The sequence below is a fragment of the Leptidea sinapis genome, chromosome 40 (genome assembly GCF_905404315.1).
Source record: "Leptidea sinapis chromosome 40, ilLepSina1.1, whole genome shotgun sequence".
NCBI classification, from domain to species: domain Eukaryota; kingdom Metazoa; phylum Arthropoda; class Insecta; order Lepidoptera; family Pieridae; genus Leptidea; species Leptidea sinapis.
Genome location: NC_066304.1, coordinates 57,908 through 72,683, shown reverse-complemented (window position 1 = coordinate 72,683; position 14,776 = coordinate 57,908). Strand labels below are relative to the sequence as shown.

At 35.7% G+C, this 14,776-nt stretch overlaps 1 protein-coding gene across 1 annotated transcript; it reads right to left on the bottom strand.

Moving 5' to 3' along the window:
* Positions 1-6,139: 6,139 nt before the first annotated feature.
* LOC126976317 (uncharacterized) lies at positions 6,140-11,791 on the bottom strand. Its single transcript, XM_050824598.1, has 4 exons — positions 11,618-11,791; positions 10,846-10,931; positions 8,018-8,119; positions 6,140-6,248 (listed from the first exon to the last, which is right to left on the bottom strand). The coding sequence occupies exons 1-4, from the start codon at positions 11,787-11,789 to the stop codon at positions 6,165-6,167; spliced, it is 444 nt and encodes a 147-aa protein (XP_050680555.1). The 5' UTR covers positions 11,790-11,791; the 3' UTR covers positions 6,140-6,164.
* Positions 11,792-14,776: the final 2,985 nt, after the last annotated feature.

The window sequence follows — 14,776 nt, the reverse complement described above, 5'->3', positions numbered from 1 at the left end:
CAGGTATATTGTTAGAGCCGTGATATTACAATTTCACTAGTGATATTATAATTAAATGGTATATTGTCAATCGACTTCATTTCTTACAATTTAACGCTAGTAACATGGTAATGTCACGGATATGTGAACTAGTCACTGCCACTAACCCGCAATTATGTTCCTTTTCATACGTAGAGCAGCTCGAATTGTCGGTGACCCAGTGCTCTGTGAACGGCTGGATAACTTGGGGTTGTGTAGAGACGTCGAGTAATTACTCGCATATACATATATTCTTTATATGTAAATATAGATTTAAAAGAGTGGAAATGAGTTCTTTGCCACTTCTTCTCATTAAAGTTCAACTATTCCGAAGTGGTGGTAAAACCTTGGAAATTCATAACTGTAATTTTGACCTAAGTGAATTAATAGTTTGTCTTTCTTAGTGTGTAATGTATAATAGTGCATTTATGTAGGTAGGTACATACATTACATTATTCTAAATGCTTAAAACTTAACTGAACATAAAACTTTATTTAATTAGGCTTCAATTAGCGCTTTTGAATCGTCACTATAAATATATCTTTCTAATTACTGAATCTACCATGTTCGCGAGAACATAAGCCGGGAGTCATGCTCGTTTAACGCCACTGCTTGTAGCGATGACGTGGGGTGGGTTGTTCTCTTCCCTAAAATATAGCCGATTTAGGCGTTTCCTGGTCCATGCGTCATGCTCGTGAACGGGCGCTACTTGTTACTGGATTATCCTCTCACCGGGAAGTCTGCTCCATTTTTTTTATTTATTTTAATTTCTTTATTTTTTAAATTAAAGTTATTTTATATTTTTTATACATAATATAGTTAAAAAAAAATTGTCTTCTCTAAGGAAAACCGCATAGTGGAATTTACACAAGTAATATTTTGTGTAGTAAATAAACACTGTAAATTTCAATCTTACCAAGATTCATTTAATTAGTCTGTAAATCCCCTTGCTCTACAACTTACGTGCAATAGTTTGACTGGAATGAATAATTTATAAACGTAGGTCGATTTACTTTGGTATTAATACTAATAACTTTTTAATTGCTCTTTTCTGTATGGCCTTCTTATTTACGTTAGTTAGGTCCGGTCCTGCCCGCTGCCAATTCACTCTTAACACTCATTTAGCGACCTTACTTTGCCCTTCTAAGACAGTTATTTGTCTTACGGTCTCTCTAGGGTCTGTCTAGACTCTATATAGTTTCTTTCGTAAGGATTACGTTGAGATACCGCAAATGGTAGCTTATTGCTGAAATTTTTTGATTAGCACTTTAGTCGAGCCGTATCTGCCTATCAAACAACTGGTTTCGACTTTGATTTCCGCTTATGAGGGCACCGGGCTTCTAGCGAAAGAGGGGCGGATCCGGGTGTGGGGAAAGTCGTGACGTTGGTTACGATGGAATTAATTTAAAATATATACTTATTTTGAAACTAATTGCGAAACTAAAATGGCAGTGGTTGGGCACATAGCTCGACAGACAGATGACCGTTGGTGCAGTAAAATTAAAGATTATGGGTACCACAACGGCTCCTATATCTGCCGTGAAGCAGTAATATGTAAGCATTACTGTGTATCAGTAACTAGTGAAATTACTGGGCAAATGAGACTTGACATCTTATGTCTCAAGGTGACGAGCGCAGTTGTAGTGCCTCTCAGAATTTTTGGGGTTTTCAATAATCTCTATCTCTAGCGCGTATCAATTACCATCAGCTGGACGTCCTGCTCGTCTCGTCCCTGATTATCATAAAAAAGTCCTCGAATGGCGACCACCTAAGTACCGGGAGACGTAATGTTGACGATGATCTGGCCAAGATCGCCGGAATAGTACTCATACTCTCAGGCAGCGCAGGACCGATCGTCGTGGAGATTTTCCTGAGATGCCTTTGTCCAACGTCTCTCAGTTGAGATACTGATGACGCATTTTGAAAATATACTGTTGGGTGTAAACGTATAGGTACATGGTAATTTGTTATTTTTTAAAGATGACTCTCACTTCTGGGGTTAATTACACAAATTAAATTTAAAAAAAAAAATCTGTGGAAACATGTTAAGATTTATGAACGTGACGTCACTCGAACGGTTGGCTCAGTGGAAGAGCGCTCGCACAGAACACGAGAGGTCGCGGGTTCGAGTCCCGCATCCTTCCTAAGTTTTGTTTTTAAATTTAATTTGTGTAACATAGGTACTTGGTATATTTATTAATTACAAACTGATGAACATTCGTTAAGTGTTTACGCCATATTAAGGTTTTCCTTACTTAATTATTTTATCGAAGAAAACGTAACTAGTTATGTTTTTTATGCGGACGACCGCTTAAAGCTACTTTTCTTAACGCAATTGATACTCGTACTTACAGTGGAAATGGAATATACAACCTATTGTTTGTTGACATTCATCGCTTGACTCCAATTCGAATTCAAATATTTTTATCTATCTATCTAATTTAAATTCACTTATTGATCGTCAAATACTACCATCCATTCGTAAATGTATGCCTAAGAAAGTGTGCAATAATTTCAGCTTCTTTTTTTATCATAAAAATATGGTTACAATGTAATATCGTACAAAAAAACTTATTATTTTATAGCCTGCGAGCGGTCGCTCCATTCCCAATCTGTGATATCATTTGTACCCTTTGACACACAAACGTTTCAACCGCTACAAGTAGGCCCCGTTCACGAGCATGATGCTTGGACTAGCCATCGCCGCCTCGAACTAGCATAACTACAGTAAAATTTCTATTTTCTATATTTTTTATGTAATAAAAGAACACGTTAATGCTCAAAAGTCGTAAATAAATAATATAAATAGCTGAAGTTGAAATGTGAAATGGTGGCAAGCGTTAGTTTTTCATGGCAACACAAGATGGCGCTGTGAAGTAAAATGGCGTCGATTACAGTGTTCTGTTATTTAGTACTGCTGTCATCTCTCACCTGGATTATCAGCATTGAAGCAAGCAAGAGACGGGAGCCTCCGGCTAATAGCAGCTGGTTGTAAGTATAATATATTTAATAAAATATAACTGTACACATTACTTAAATTTATTAATTATAAATATATTATATATCGTGAAGATCGCGGTCGGCAGGTAAGGTCAAAGGTGCCAATGAAGACGGCAACTTAATCTCTGACAGAGGTTTGACAGACCTTAGGTTATTGTTTAAAAACAAATATTGGCGGAATTAACACTAAAGAAAACTTAAATCATTTGTATACTTGGGTTATCTGTTAAATCGGTTAGACGCCTGGATAACCTTGTTATGAGTTATTGTGCCGATGAACCCCAAGGACCCATCGTCTCAACCCCAAAGGGAACAAATACGTATCCATCACCGAGTGCTGCATATTGTATATTTTCTCTACTATTCATTTTCGGCAATTTCCGCCACAGCACCGGCCGCCCTAGATGTATGTTAAATATTAGAGGGGGCTCACCTGTCCACACCTGGTGGTGTATTCCACTTCCACTTTATATTATGAATATTATTTATTTAGAAAGTACACATGTACCATACACTACAGTTTTAACTGTAATTCTACAGATTTTTGTTTAAGACGTCATTTTTTATTTTCTGTGTAATGTGTATTGCATAGTTCACATAGTTTGACGGATAAGTTGCCGTTGGGGCAGTAAAGTCCTCGAGTGGCGACCACGAACCTAAAGACGCAGTAGCAGACGCAAGATGGATCGACGATCTGGTCATATTCGCCGGAATACGTTGGATGAGGGCAGCGCAGGACCGATCGTCGTGTAAATCTTTGGGGGAGGCCTTTGTCCAGCAGTGGACGTCTTCCGGCTCATGATAAAGATGATGATGTTTATTAAATTAGGGGACTCGACATCTTGAGTGACTGCCAGTATTGGAGTCATCTGAAACGCTAAACTAAATTGACTCAGAGCATAGTTTCTCAAACTTATTTTGCTTACCGCCCACTTTGAGAATATGTTTTCTAGAGTTTTTTTTTCCTTTTTAGACTATATCTTTTAATCTACCCACGCCCCATCTGTGCCAACTCAATGCCCCCTAATTTTCTCTGGGTCTTCTACTGCCCCCTCGAAAGTCTCAAACGCCCACAAGGGGGCGTTATCGCCCACGTTGACAACCTATGAGTCTTAGAGGAAACTGGGCGTCATCAATATGAGCGGCAAATAACTCCAAGAGGGCCAATGGGCTCTGCAGTATTATTAGTCTCATCTCTAGTCTGGCGCATAAGAGTATCAGCACAAACCGCTTGCAACAGAGCTGCTCGAATTGTCGTTGATCCATCGGGGAACGGCTTTATCCCATGGCGTTGCGTAGAGATATCGCTTCATTGTGTGTCTTCTACCGCATTTATCACGGGGAGTGTTCCGAAGAGTTATTTCACCTGATGCCTGCCACCGAATTCCACCTTCGCACGACACGCCACAAGTTAGGATATCATCCCCACCATCTGGATGTGTGGTGGTCCTCCACAGTGCGGTTTTCCAGGAGCCTTCTTCCACGTACTACAAAGCTGTGGAATGAACTTCCTTGTCATATCCATGTCCCTGTCGTTTTCGGGACGATACGACATGTGACACGCTAAGCATCATTTCACGTCATTAATACATGTCATGTCATGCTCGAGTAGGCGTTTACATAGCTCAAAGCTGTCAACGTGTAGTGAGTTAAGCTATTGTTGTACATAGTAGGTTCATATTCCTGTATAGGGTGTGCTTCAGTGGAAACGTCAAATAAATAAATAAAATAAATCCACGCAGCTAAAATACGCTGTGTGCTCGTTTATGTTCTACAGAAAGTAACTTTTGTCAAATTATTTCAGCAATAAAGTATAACGATATTCAAAATAATTGTTAAAAAACTTTGTGTGGTAAAGGTTACTATAACATATATGACTTTCTTAATGATAACACATATTGGGAATGGTGCGACCGCTCTAAGGCTATTAAATAATAAGTTTAATACGATATTACTTTGTAACCATGTAACAATTTTAATGAAAAAAAGCCCGCTGAATTTGTTGCGCCCGTTCTTCTTAGGTCTGAGTAGTTTTTGACTTTCAATAAGTGATTCTATATCCTATTTTGAATAAAAATATTTGAATTTGCATCATTCTTACAATTTAATTGATTATACTAATTAAACTTTCAAGAGGATATATTGGAATTTAATTACCGGTCTACTAAAATGATTTCATAATTTAATTTCATTAGGATACACCATTAGGTATTTTCTTGACTAGGTACCTATATAATTACTCAGACTATACAAGGACTACGACCCATATAGCCACTGGCATAAAGAGTGGCTAGTGCTTACTGAGCTAGAGATCCCGGGTTCAAATCCTGGTACGTGCAAACATTTATATGATGACTATGGATGTTTGTATCCGAGTCATAGATTTTTATTTGTGGTTATGTATGTTTAAGTATTGTATGATATTTATTTTTGTCTTGCAAGCCATAGCACAGGCTATGCCTAGTTTAGAGCAAGAAAATTTGTGTAAAAGTGTTTCAATATTATATTAAAATTCAAATATTTTTATTCAAAATAAAATCACTTATTGAAAGTCAAAAACTACACATTCCAAAAGGTATGCCTCAGATCTGAGAAGAACGGGCGCAAAAAACTCAGCGGGCTTCTTTTTTTTATATAAAAATATGGTTACAATGTAAAATCTATTCAATGTATAATCTATTCCCAATCAATGGTATCATTAAGAAAGTCATTTATGTTATAGTAACCTTTACCACACAAACGTTTATTAACAATTCTTTTGAATTTCGTTATACATTTGTTTTGATCATTATCTGGGAGCTTATAGTAAAAACATATACAACCCCCCACAAGACTTACTAACTCGACTTAGCTGAGTAGTAGGCATTATATGTTTATTTTTGTTCCTGGTGTTAACATTATGGTTATGACAGTTTCTAGCAAATTCACTTATGTGCCTACATACATAACATAATCAGGAATATATAATTATTCTTTCCTATTATTTTAGGAGTTTGTTTTTTAATAATTTATTTTAATTATAGTCACATTTGTAAATCTTGCTATTGTACTGTAAGAATGATCTACAGTGAATAATTAGGAGAGGGCTAAAACCCTAAATGGTTTATGAAAAGAGTAAAACTTTTAATTTATAAAATTTAATTTAATTAGCAACTATTTCTTCCATACAGCCAAAATTGATAGGCCAGTCGTGTCGTCCTGCTTATTACAAACGTCATTGTTATATTATTCTGAAACAATTTATTGTAATTACCTTTTTTTAATTTAAAATATGTTATAAAAGCTTTTGCATTGTGGTACGAATCTGAAATTAAGTAATAAATAATCATTATACATAATTAGGGGCCATCGGGAAAAAACTCCAAGAGGGCCAAGAGCTGCACTAATTGTCGTTGATCCATCGGGGAACGGCTTTATCCCTTGGCGTTGCGTAGAGATATCGCTTGATTGTGTGTTCATAAGAGCTGTTTCACCTGTTTCCTGCCACCGAATTCCACCTTCGCACGTCACACCACAAGTTAGGATATCATCCCCACCATCTGGATGTGTAGCGGTGTCCTCCACAGCTACACATCCAAATAGCACATTACACAGCTGGTCACATTTGTGGACCCCCCTCCTACCTTTTATGTTTGTCATATCTTTTTTATTAAAACAGCAGTGTTCGGAAATTATGTTTTTATTTTTAATTCTATTTAAATTCGTTTTCCTTTGTACTTCTTTGATTTTAGATTCCACTTCACTTTCAACATTGTCATTGGGTGCTTTTTCTTTTATGGAAGCATTGAGAATATTCTACAAATATTACGTAAACCCAAACCGCAAAAGCAATGCATGCCGGGTAGTTAATAAATCATTGTAATTGTGATTCCTAATTGTGACAGTAATCACGACCATCATGTTCACATAGCATCCTTACTTAAACGATGAATTCAAGCTCTTCTCACGAGCTCTACTTTTTCCGAACATATAGTGCCTAGATATAGTAATTCAAATTGCTTAAATATTTATAGCGAAGATTAAAAAGCGCTTAAAAATATTTGTTATTGTTTGTAAAGTTAATTAGACTTTGAACCCTGAGGGCAATACGATGTAATGGGCGGGGTGTATCACTTACCATCAGCATCAGGTGATCAAGAGTCGAAAAGTGTCAAAATATAACTCGATGAGGTTTTTTATTGTATAATAGCAAAGACAAATGACTTTTGTTTCACATTGTTTAATATAATGATGAAAATTATAATTGATTTATTTAAATTTACAATACATCCTGTTAGTTTGTTTTATATTTCCGCTCTTCCCTATGAAAACTTTCACTACGCCAAAACCTTTACAGCTTTGTACCCGACAAGATTCTTAAATAGGGATTTAAAATTTTTGCGATCACATAATATGAATACTGTAAATACATTTTCATTACTCATACTCGGAAAGTAATATTGTCTTGATCTGATTATTGGGTGGAAAATGCTGCTTCCCTCCATAGAGAGGGAAAAACTCATATAAATTACTTTCCAGCTAAGGGCCGGAATGAACTTTAAAAATAGAACTTCTTTCAGCTGTGAAGAGTTTTATGTAAAAAAAAAACTGATTAAACAAAAAGCTGCGGCCATGTGACTTTCTAAACAGCCAGTGTGAACTTAGCGCAAACTTGTTTGAGCGGAATAAGCCGCAACAATTACGCGGAGAGTTCCATATTCAAAATTTAAAAAGTCGTCATTAATTTGACAATTAATTTTAAATAGGTACTACTAATATTATGATATATTATCAATAAATAGTTTAGATAAACAACTAGTTTTATTTTCCTCATATTCGAAATGAAAAGTAAAGTGTTTAAAACGGGTAAAAGAATCAATTCCTACTCGGACTATAGCCGTCTAAATACCTCGGCAATTGATTCTTTCGACACTAGGTTAACAATCTACTATTATTTAACATGGACAATTCAGGAATTCGGGATGGCAAGATTATTTTAATATTGCGGTAAATTTCATACCTGCATCATTCCTCCTCTTGTAATGTAGCCCCTGCTGGTAGAACCGTCCAAATACAATATTACTGTAATACCAGTTACAATGGTTCTATTTTCGTAACTCTCCTGAAATATGTTATAACGATTTGGTACTATTCGAGCTAGAATATCAATTATCATAATTATAAAAGAAATTAATATTATGACTGTTCATTGTGCACACATTTATGTAGCACATTTATGTAAATTTAATATACGTTCACAAAAATAATCACCTTTTTGCTCTTAATAGTGATTTTCATTAATAAAACACTAGAAATAAGGGATTTGGTTTTAACTAGTTCTAGTAGGCTTCATATGATACATAACAGCTTTAAGGGTAAATGTACACTTTTATAATAAAGTCCCAGCCAGTGTTCAGGCATTATTTATAAATAAATTTATATGTTTTATTAAGAAATGGCTCTGTCATAAGTCCTACTACTCCACAAAGGTGACCCGTACGCTCCTTTGTCCTCCTATTCCATAAAAAAAAAAACAGGAATATCTAGGTGATACGACAGCCTGGGACTAACTAGACTATGATTATTTTATAGCAATAGCAATGACAATACAATATTGTATATTTGATTAAAAAGAGCGCAAAAAAATGCTGGTAGAGTTTCTTGCACCGGTACTTCTCTCTCAGAGCGCCATTTGCTTCCTAAGCGGTAGTAGTATCTAGTATATTAGAAATGATGTCAAAAAGAATTCTAAATGAATCAATTTTGAGAAAATAAATGTCTTTTATGCCTTCAGCAAGCAGCCTTTATCAGCCATAATGCAGTCTAGTATACTCGCCTTTTTTGAACACGTATCGAGGTGGGTCGGCAAGTGCATAGAAGACCTTGTCGTTCAGGGTAAAGCGAAAAATGCTAGACTGTGCGGAAGATCACCCATGCGATCGATCGACCATGTGGGCGTCCCGTTAATGAATGTACTCGAATGACTTCTATAGTCCGACAACTTCGTGCGCGACCTTCCCACGGGGTGACAGATGTTTACGACGACGAGTCTCTCACCCCCTGTGTGAGGGCGGAAGGAGGATGTCAGGGCTGAGCCTGACATCCTTCTGGTTTGGTCTGACAGATTCTTTGGGTAATGAGATTGTCGGCGCTTTTCGCTTGGAACAGAACGTTGCATAATCTTTTTATTTGTGTTTGTTTTTCTTTGTGTCCTTGTTGGTAGCTGTCAGTCAGTCAGTCCTTTGTCGTTTTCGGCTTCTTTTGGGATTGTTTGCCTCCTCTTCGTTTGCTATGTCTCTAGAGTATCCGGGAGTCTTCCGTCTTGCGACAGACGGTGACGAGTCCGAGGTAATAAATATTTAAGTATTACGTTACGGCAGTCTAACAGGTCACTTTCCCGCAACACCACTCGCTGCTCGCTGACATCTTTACCACCCCGTCCCGCCATGGTTTGTCACCCCGTGGGACGGTCGCGCACTAAGTTGACAACTAAGTAGAGAGCGATGTCAACAAATTGTGACTCTCCTAACATATGTCCTTAATAATTTTTTTTGCAAGCCACGATTGCAATATCAAGAGCGTATACATCGTGTACAATGTACAAGATTTTTATATCTTACAATTACCAATAAACAGAAGAAATTTCACAAGTATTCGTGTTGACAGTAGATATACAATTAATCGAACGTGGAGGGCAAAAGACCACGCGGACGATGATCCAGCCGCTGATCGGACCAGTTCATGACACTCACTGGCCTACCACTTACGACCGCAATAAGGAAAACCGAGGACCGAAAGGAGTGGAAGGCTTTAGTGACCAACTAACAAAAACTTTGAAGTACGGACACGAATTTAAGAAATAAGGAATGCGAGCAAGAAGAAGAAAAAGACCTTGGACAAACAGTTAGAGGCTAAGTCCCCAGGTTCAACCCATGTTGCTTTGCTAGTTGTAGTCGGTTTACTATCTTTTTGTCGTGATTCCCTTATCATGCGGGTACAAACTACAAACAACTTAACGAGAAACCGCTACTTGCTCAAACTACGCCATTGGCACAAGAGCTTTAACGAGTATCAAGTGTCTGAGGTTGATAACAGTTTTGGTTGGGCAGGGGCAGAAGGGCTAAGTAGGGAAAAATTATGCATTCTAACCAGGGCCCGGCGAGACACTGCAGATTAAACAAACACCTCTCAATCCTAGGCCTCAGAGATTCCAGAGCATGCAGAGGAAACCCCGTGAAATATCCTCTGTGAATGTAGTCCTTTAATGCGTAAACGTATCATTTCTTTAGGAAGGTATGTACCTCGTAATTGGGAAGTCAAATTCTTCAACTGCTTGAGATACGTCAGCTCACCGCAAAAATCGTAATAATTTAGTAAGTTCATGAAAAGAATCAATTTTAGCAGTGAGCTATACTGAACAGTGGCTATCAGAATAGATCACATTGATCGCAGCGAAACAGGGCTGCACTGAACTGTACTAAAACCGCCTTACCGTGACCATTGGCAAGGAGAAAAACACAGGCAGTGTAGATAAGTGCTAATGTACATCATACGGTGAATTTTACTCTACAACGTTCGGCTCTCTGAGATGAATAAACAGGCAGAAAGGCAGACAAACTTTATACTATCCCATGCTGGCTACATGAATATCTAGTATCTAAAATGTACAAGCGATGACGCTCAGAATTTTGTCTTTTTCGGGGATTTTGAGCGTCACTCCAAGGGGCGGATCGTATTACTTACCATCAGGGAACGTCCAGTTCAAATCGTCACTATTTCTCATAAAGAAATAATAAACTTTTAGGGTTCCTCGTATTTGTCAATCCAAATAAAAGTGATTGCACTTACATTTTCTTTCGGGTATTGAAGCGTCAGGTTGACATCTTGGACTGGGAATCTCCAAGAGTTAGTCCCGTATAAAAGTAATGATCCATCTGAAACACGATAAATATTTTGTTTTTGATTTACAAATAATATGACAAATCGTTTTGCTTACATGAGCCTGTTCATATTTTTTTTTGAAAATTAATGGATACATAGATAAATACTAACTATTAAGTATTATTTATACCCAAAATAAAAACCTACACTACCTTAGCACGATGTTTCTTATCGTTTTACTACCTACTAAATAACGTAATGCATAAAGTTAAAGTTACTGATTCTAATTATACAAAAACATAACAAGAACATATCTTTATTATTCTATTATCACAAATTATAAAAGTGTAAAAAGGTTTACGTATACGCACAGACTTACAATAGACTAGCGTATAGACAAACACATCGTGCGAGAGAGAAGAACAACTGTAATGGAGATGTAGAAAAATAGAAAAGGAAAGCGAATCTATTATTACTGTAACTGATGTTTATTGACTAGTTTCAGAAAGCCGGCATTAGCTTGTTAATACTTTGAATTTTAAACTAGCTAACTATTATCTAACGCACTCATTGACAAATCTTGCAGTCAGATCGTCTACACGTTACGTACGCTCTCCTCTACCCGGTATGAGGTGGACATCCGCGCCCTTAAGCCACGCCTACACGTTCCAATCTATTTTGAATAATGCACTTATAATATCTGTATGTTACCGCCACAGCAAAATAGAACTCTGCTTACTCTCAATAGAATCAGCGAAGCGTTCATATTTCTTTACAGACTGATGCAGCGTTCCATATAAATGTAGGTTTCCGTAATCTTTGGATACCACGAGCTCCTCGCCATCATAACTCCCCACTCTGACACTCACTACAAGTAAACCAAATAAAATATGCCAGCTCCGACCGACCATAACTCACTTCTAAAGTATCAATAATTATACTAGATTAATGAGATAGCACGGATCGATAAGTCATATTTATTTTGATAACTTTACGTAACGATTATGATGCTTAAACTAATCCGCGCTGTAAATCAAAATGTGGATTATAAACGACTTCAGCTTCCTTGCCAATAATTAATTCGATAGCTTACAGTCTATAACCAAAAAAATCAAACGAAGATGAGCGATTCAAAATGGCCACCATGTATGAGAATTAATGTTTTAAATAAAATACTTTTTAAAAGAATAAGAACGCGTGTAATTAACTATATTTTTAAAATATGTTTTTGCGTTGCAATTGAAATGAACAAAAAAAAAAACAACTAAATTTTAATAGAGAATCCAATCCAATCCAATGTTCTGAAAATTAAAACCTAAAACTATACATACCAAAAAAAGAAGAGGTCACTGTCAGGTAAGGATTATGACCAAATCATACCTAAGAGCGTCCAGAGATATTCATCAGATAATTGTTATTTTGATTATATTGAAATTGTTACATTTCTAAGATGTTAAAATTATATTTTAAAAAGGGCCCCAAAGAAAATGATATTTAATAAAAAGTTGGAGCTTGGCTGTATACATGTCTTTGTGGTCTGTGTCGGCCATTTTGTGTTATATGCAATATTCTACAAATATTTTCCAATTTGCTATATATTATTGCGGATGGTCTTTTTCTGATGGTCTCTTGAATTAGATTTATTAATTAGATTGTCTAAAAATACTCAATTATTTTAATACTTTTTAGTGCATATTATATCTATTGGTTTGTAAGGATAGAAGCAAATGGCATTCTATTGTCTCTGCCTACCCCGACGGGAACAAGGCGTGAGTATGTGTGTGTGTGTGTGTGTTTTGGAATAGTGTTTATGAAGTCGGTTGGTTTTTTGTAAAAATTTTTTTTTTGGTATTTTAGTGAATTTGAAGTACACTAAATAAGAATTCGTCTAAATATGTGAAGACATACAAAATTTTTCAATGCAGCAATGAACGTAAGCGCTTAATTGAAGAGTTCCGTTACTTTGCCATGGATTCCGTAATGAGAACCTAACCAAACTTCACCAAACTATCTTTGAAGTATATGCTTGCCATCATGCCAGTATATCATGCGATTGTCAGATCTGGCCAAATTACAATGGGACCACACGGGAAGCACCAGCTTTCAAATAAAAAAAGAATTATCAAAATCGGTTCACCCAGTCGAAAGTTTTGAGGTAACAAACATAAAAAAAACATACCGACGAATTGAGAACCTCCTCCTTTTTTGAAGTCGGTTAATGATGTAATACAAATGTAAGTAATAAAGCAAATGCGTCATAGTCATAGTTATCTTGGTAACTATATAGGAAATATTGGGGCTAATTAGGTGGGCTATCAACCATCCTTGATCTTACAACCAATATACGCCTAAAAAAGATTCTACTATGTTAAATGGAATAGATAGCATCGACTATCAACAGTTAAGTAGATCCTATTTTGTATAAAACCTCAACTGGTGAGTTGAACACACAATATATCCACTGAGAACCTACATTAAAAAAAGCGCGTACACCTCCATTAAAGGCCACAGGGTATGTGGGCGGCGGTAATGTTAAATCAATGAAAAGAAGAGTTAAGAGCGCTTATTTAAAAGTTTATGTTGATGTTAAGCTAATTGAGTACTGTACAATCCATATTAGATTAAAGTTGTTTGATATTATCTTAGCAATATTAAATGGAATAATCACCTTGATAATTAAGGATTATATGTTAGAAGTGTCACAAATTATGTATAAACAATTATTTACTCATTATTTTGATATTAAGATCGGAATTTTACGATGAAACAACATGAACAACTGGCGCCGGTATATACTTGGTGTAGTTCTGTAGTTTATTTTATTTTTATTTATTTATAAAGGCTTACCAACTAAATACAATTTATTAACTTATGCACTAAGAATTAAACAAATATAATAAAATAGTTTAAATGTTCTTAAATTATAGGTAGGCACAACATTACTATAAGAAATACATGTGATATTTTAAAATCTAAAATCTATAAATTTTGGAGAGCAATATAAATTTGTTTTTTAAAATTAAGAAAGTTTGAAAAGAAGATATCAGTGTTTTCATCTATATTAAAAATACAATTATATAATTTTAACATTAGCTGTAGAGGAGAGTTTAAGCCATAATTACTGTGGTGGAATTTAATGTGCAATGGGGAAAAAGTACTAAGCCGACAATTAAAGGCAGGCACATGCAAACCGATTTGTGATAAAAGCGAAGGACAGTCCATATCATAGCTTAAAAGTTTATGTAAACACAGCAATTGTGAAGCATTTCTACGTATTCGCAGAGACCTCATTTGAAATGTATTTAATCTATTCTCATAGCTATCATTACGGATATATTTATTTGCAAAAAAACTTAACTTTGAAAGAAACTTTTTTTGTACAGATTCTATTCGTGATATATATATTTTGTGATATGGGCACCAAACAGCTGAGTTATATTCTAGATTAGATCTGACAACAGAGTTGAAAAGTATCTTGAGTGGTAAAATACTTCTAAAATCTTTCGTATTAAGGAAAATAAAACCTAGCATTTTAAAACTCTTACGAACAATGTGATCTATATGTTTGTTAAATCTTAGTTCACTATCTAATATAATGCCTAAATCTTTAAAATATTTTTTTTCAGCAATGTACACGTCATTTACCTTGTAACTAGTTTTAAGTTTAATATGTTTTCTGGAAAATTTTAAAAAGTTGCATTTGCCTTCGTTCAGTTCCATACTATTATTTTGACACCATAAGTAGATAAAGTCGATATCATCTTGAAGCATTTTTTGGTCCTCAAAACATTTTACCGTCCTGTATAATTTTAGGTCATCTGCGTATAGTTCATATTCTGATTTTATTAATTTAGTGATATCATTTATGTATAAGGTAAATAATAAGGGGCCTAAGTGT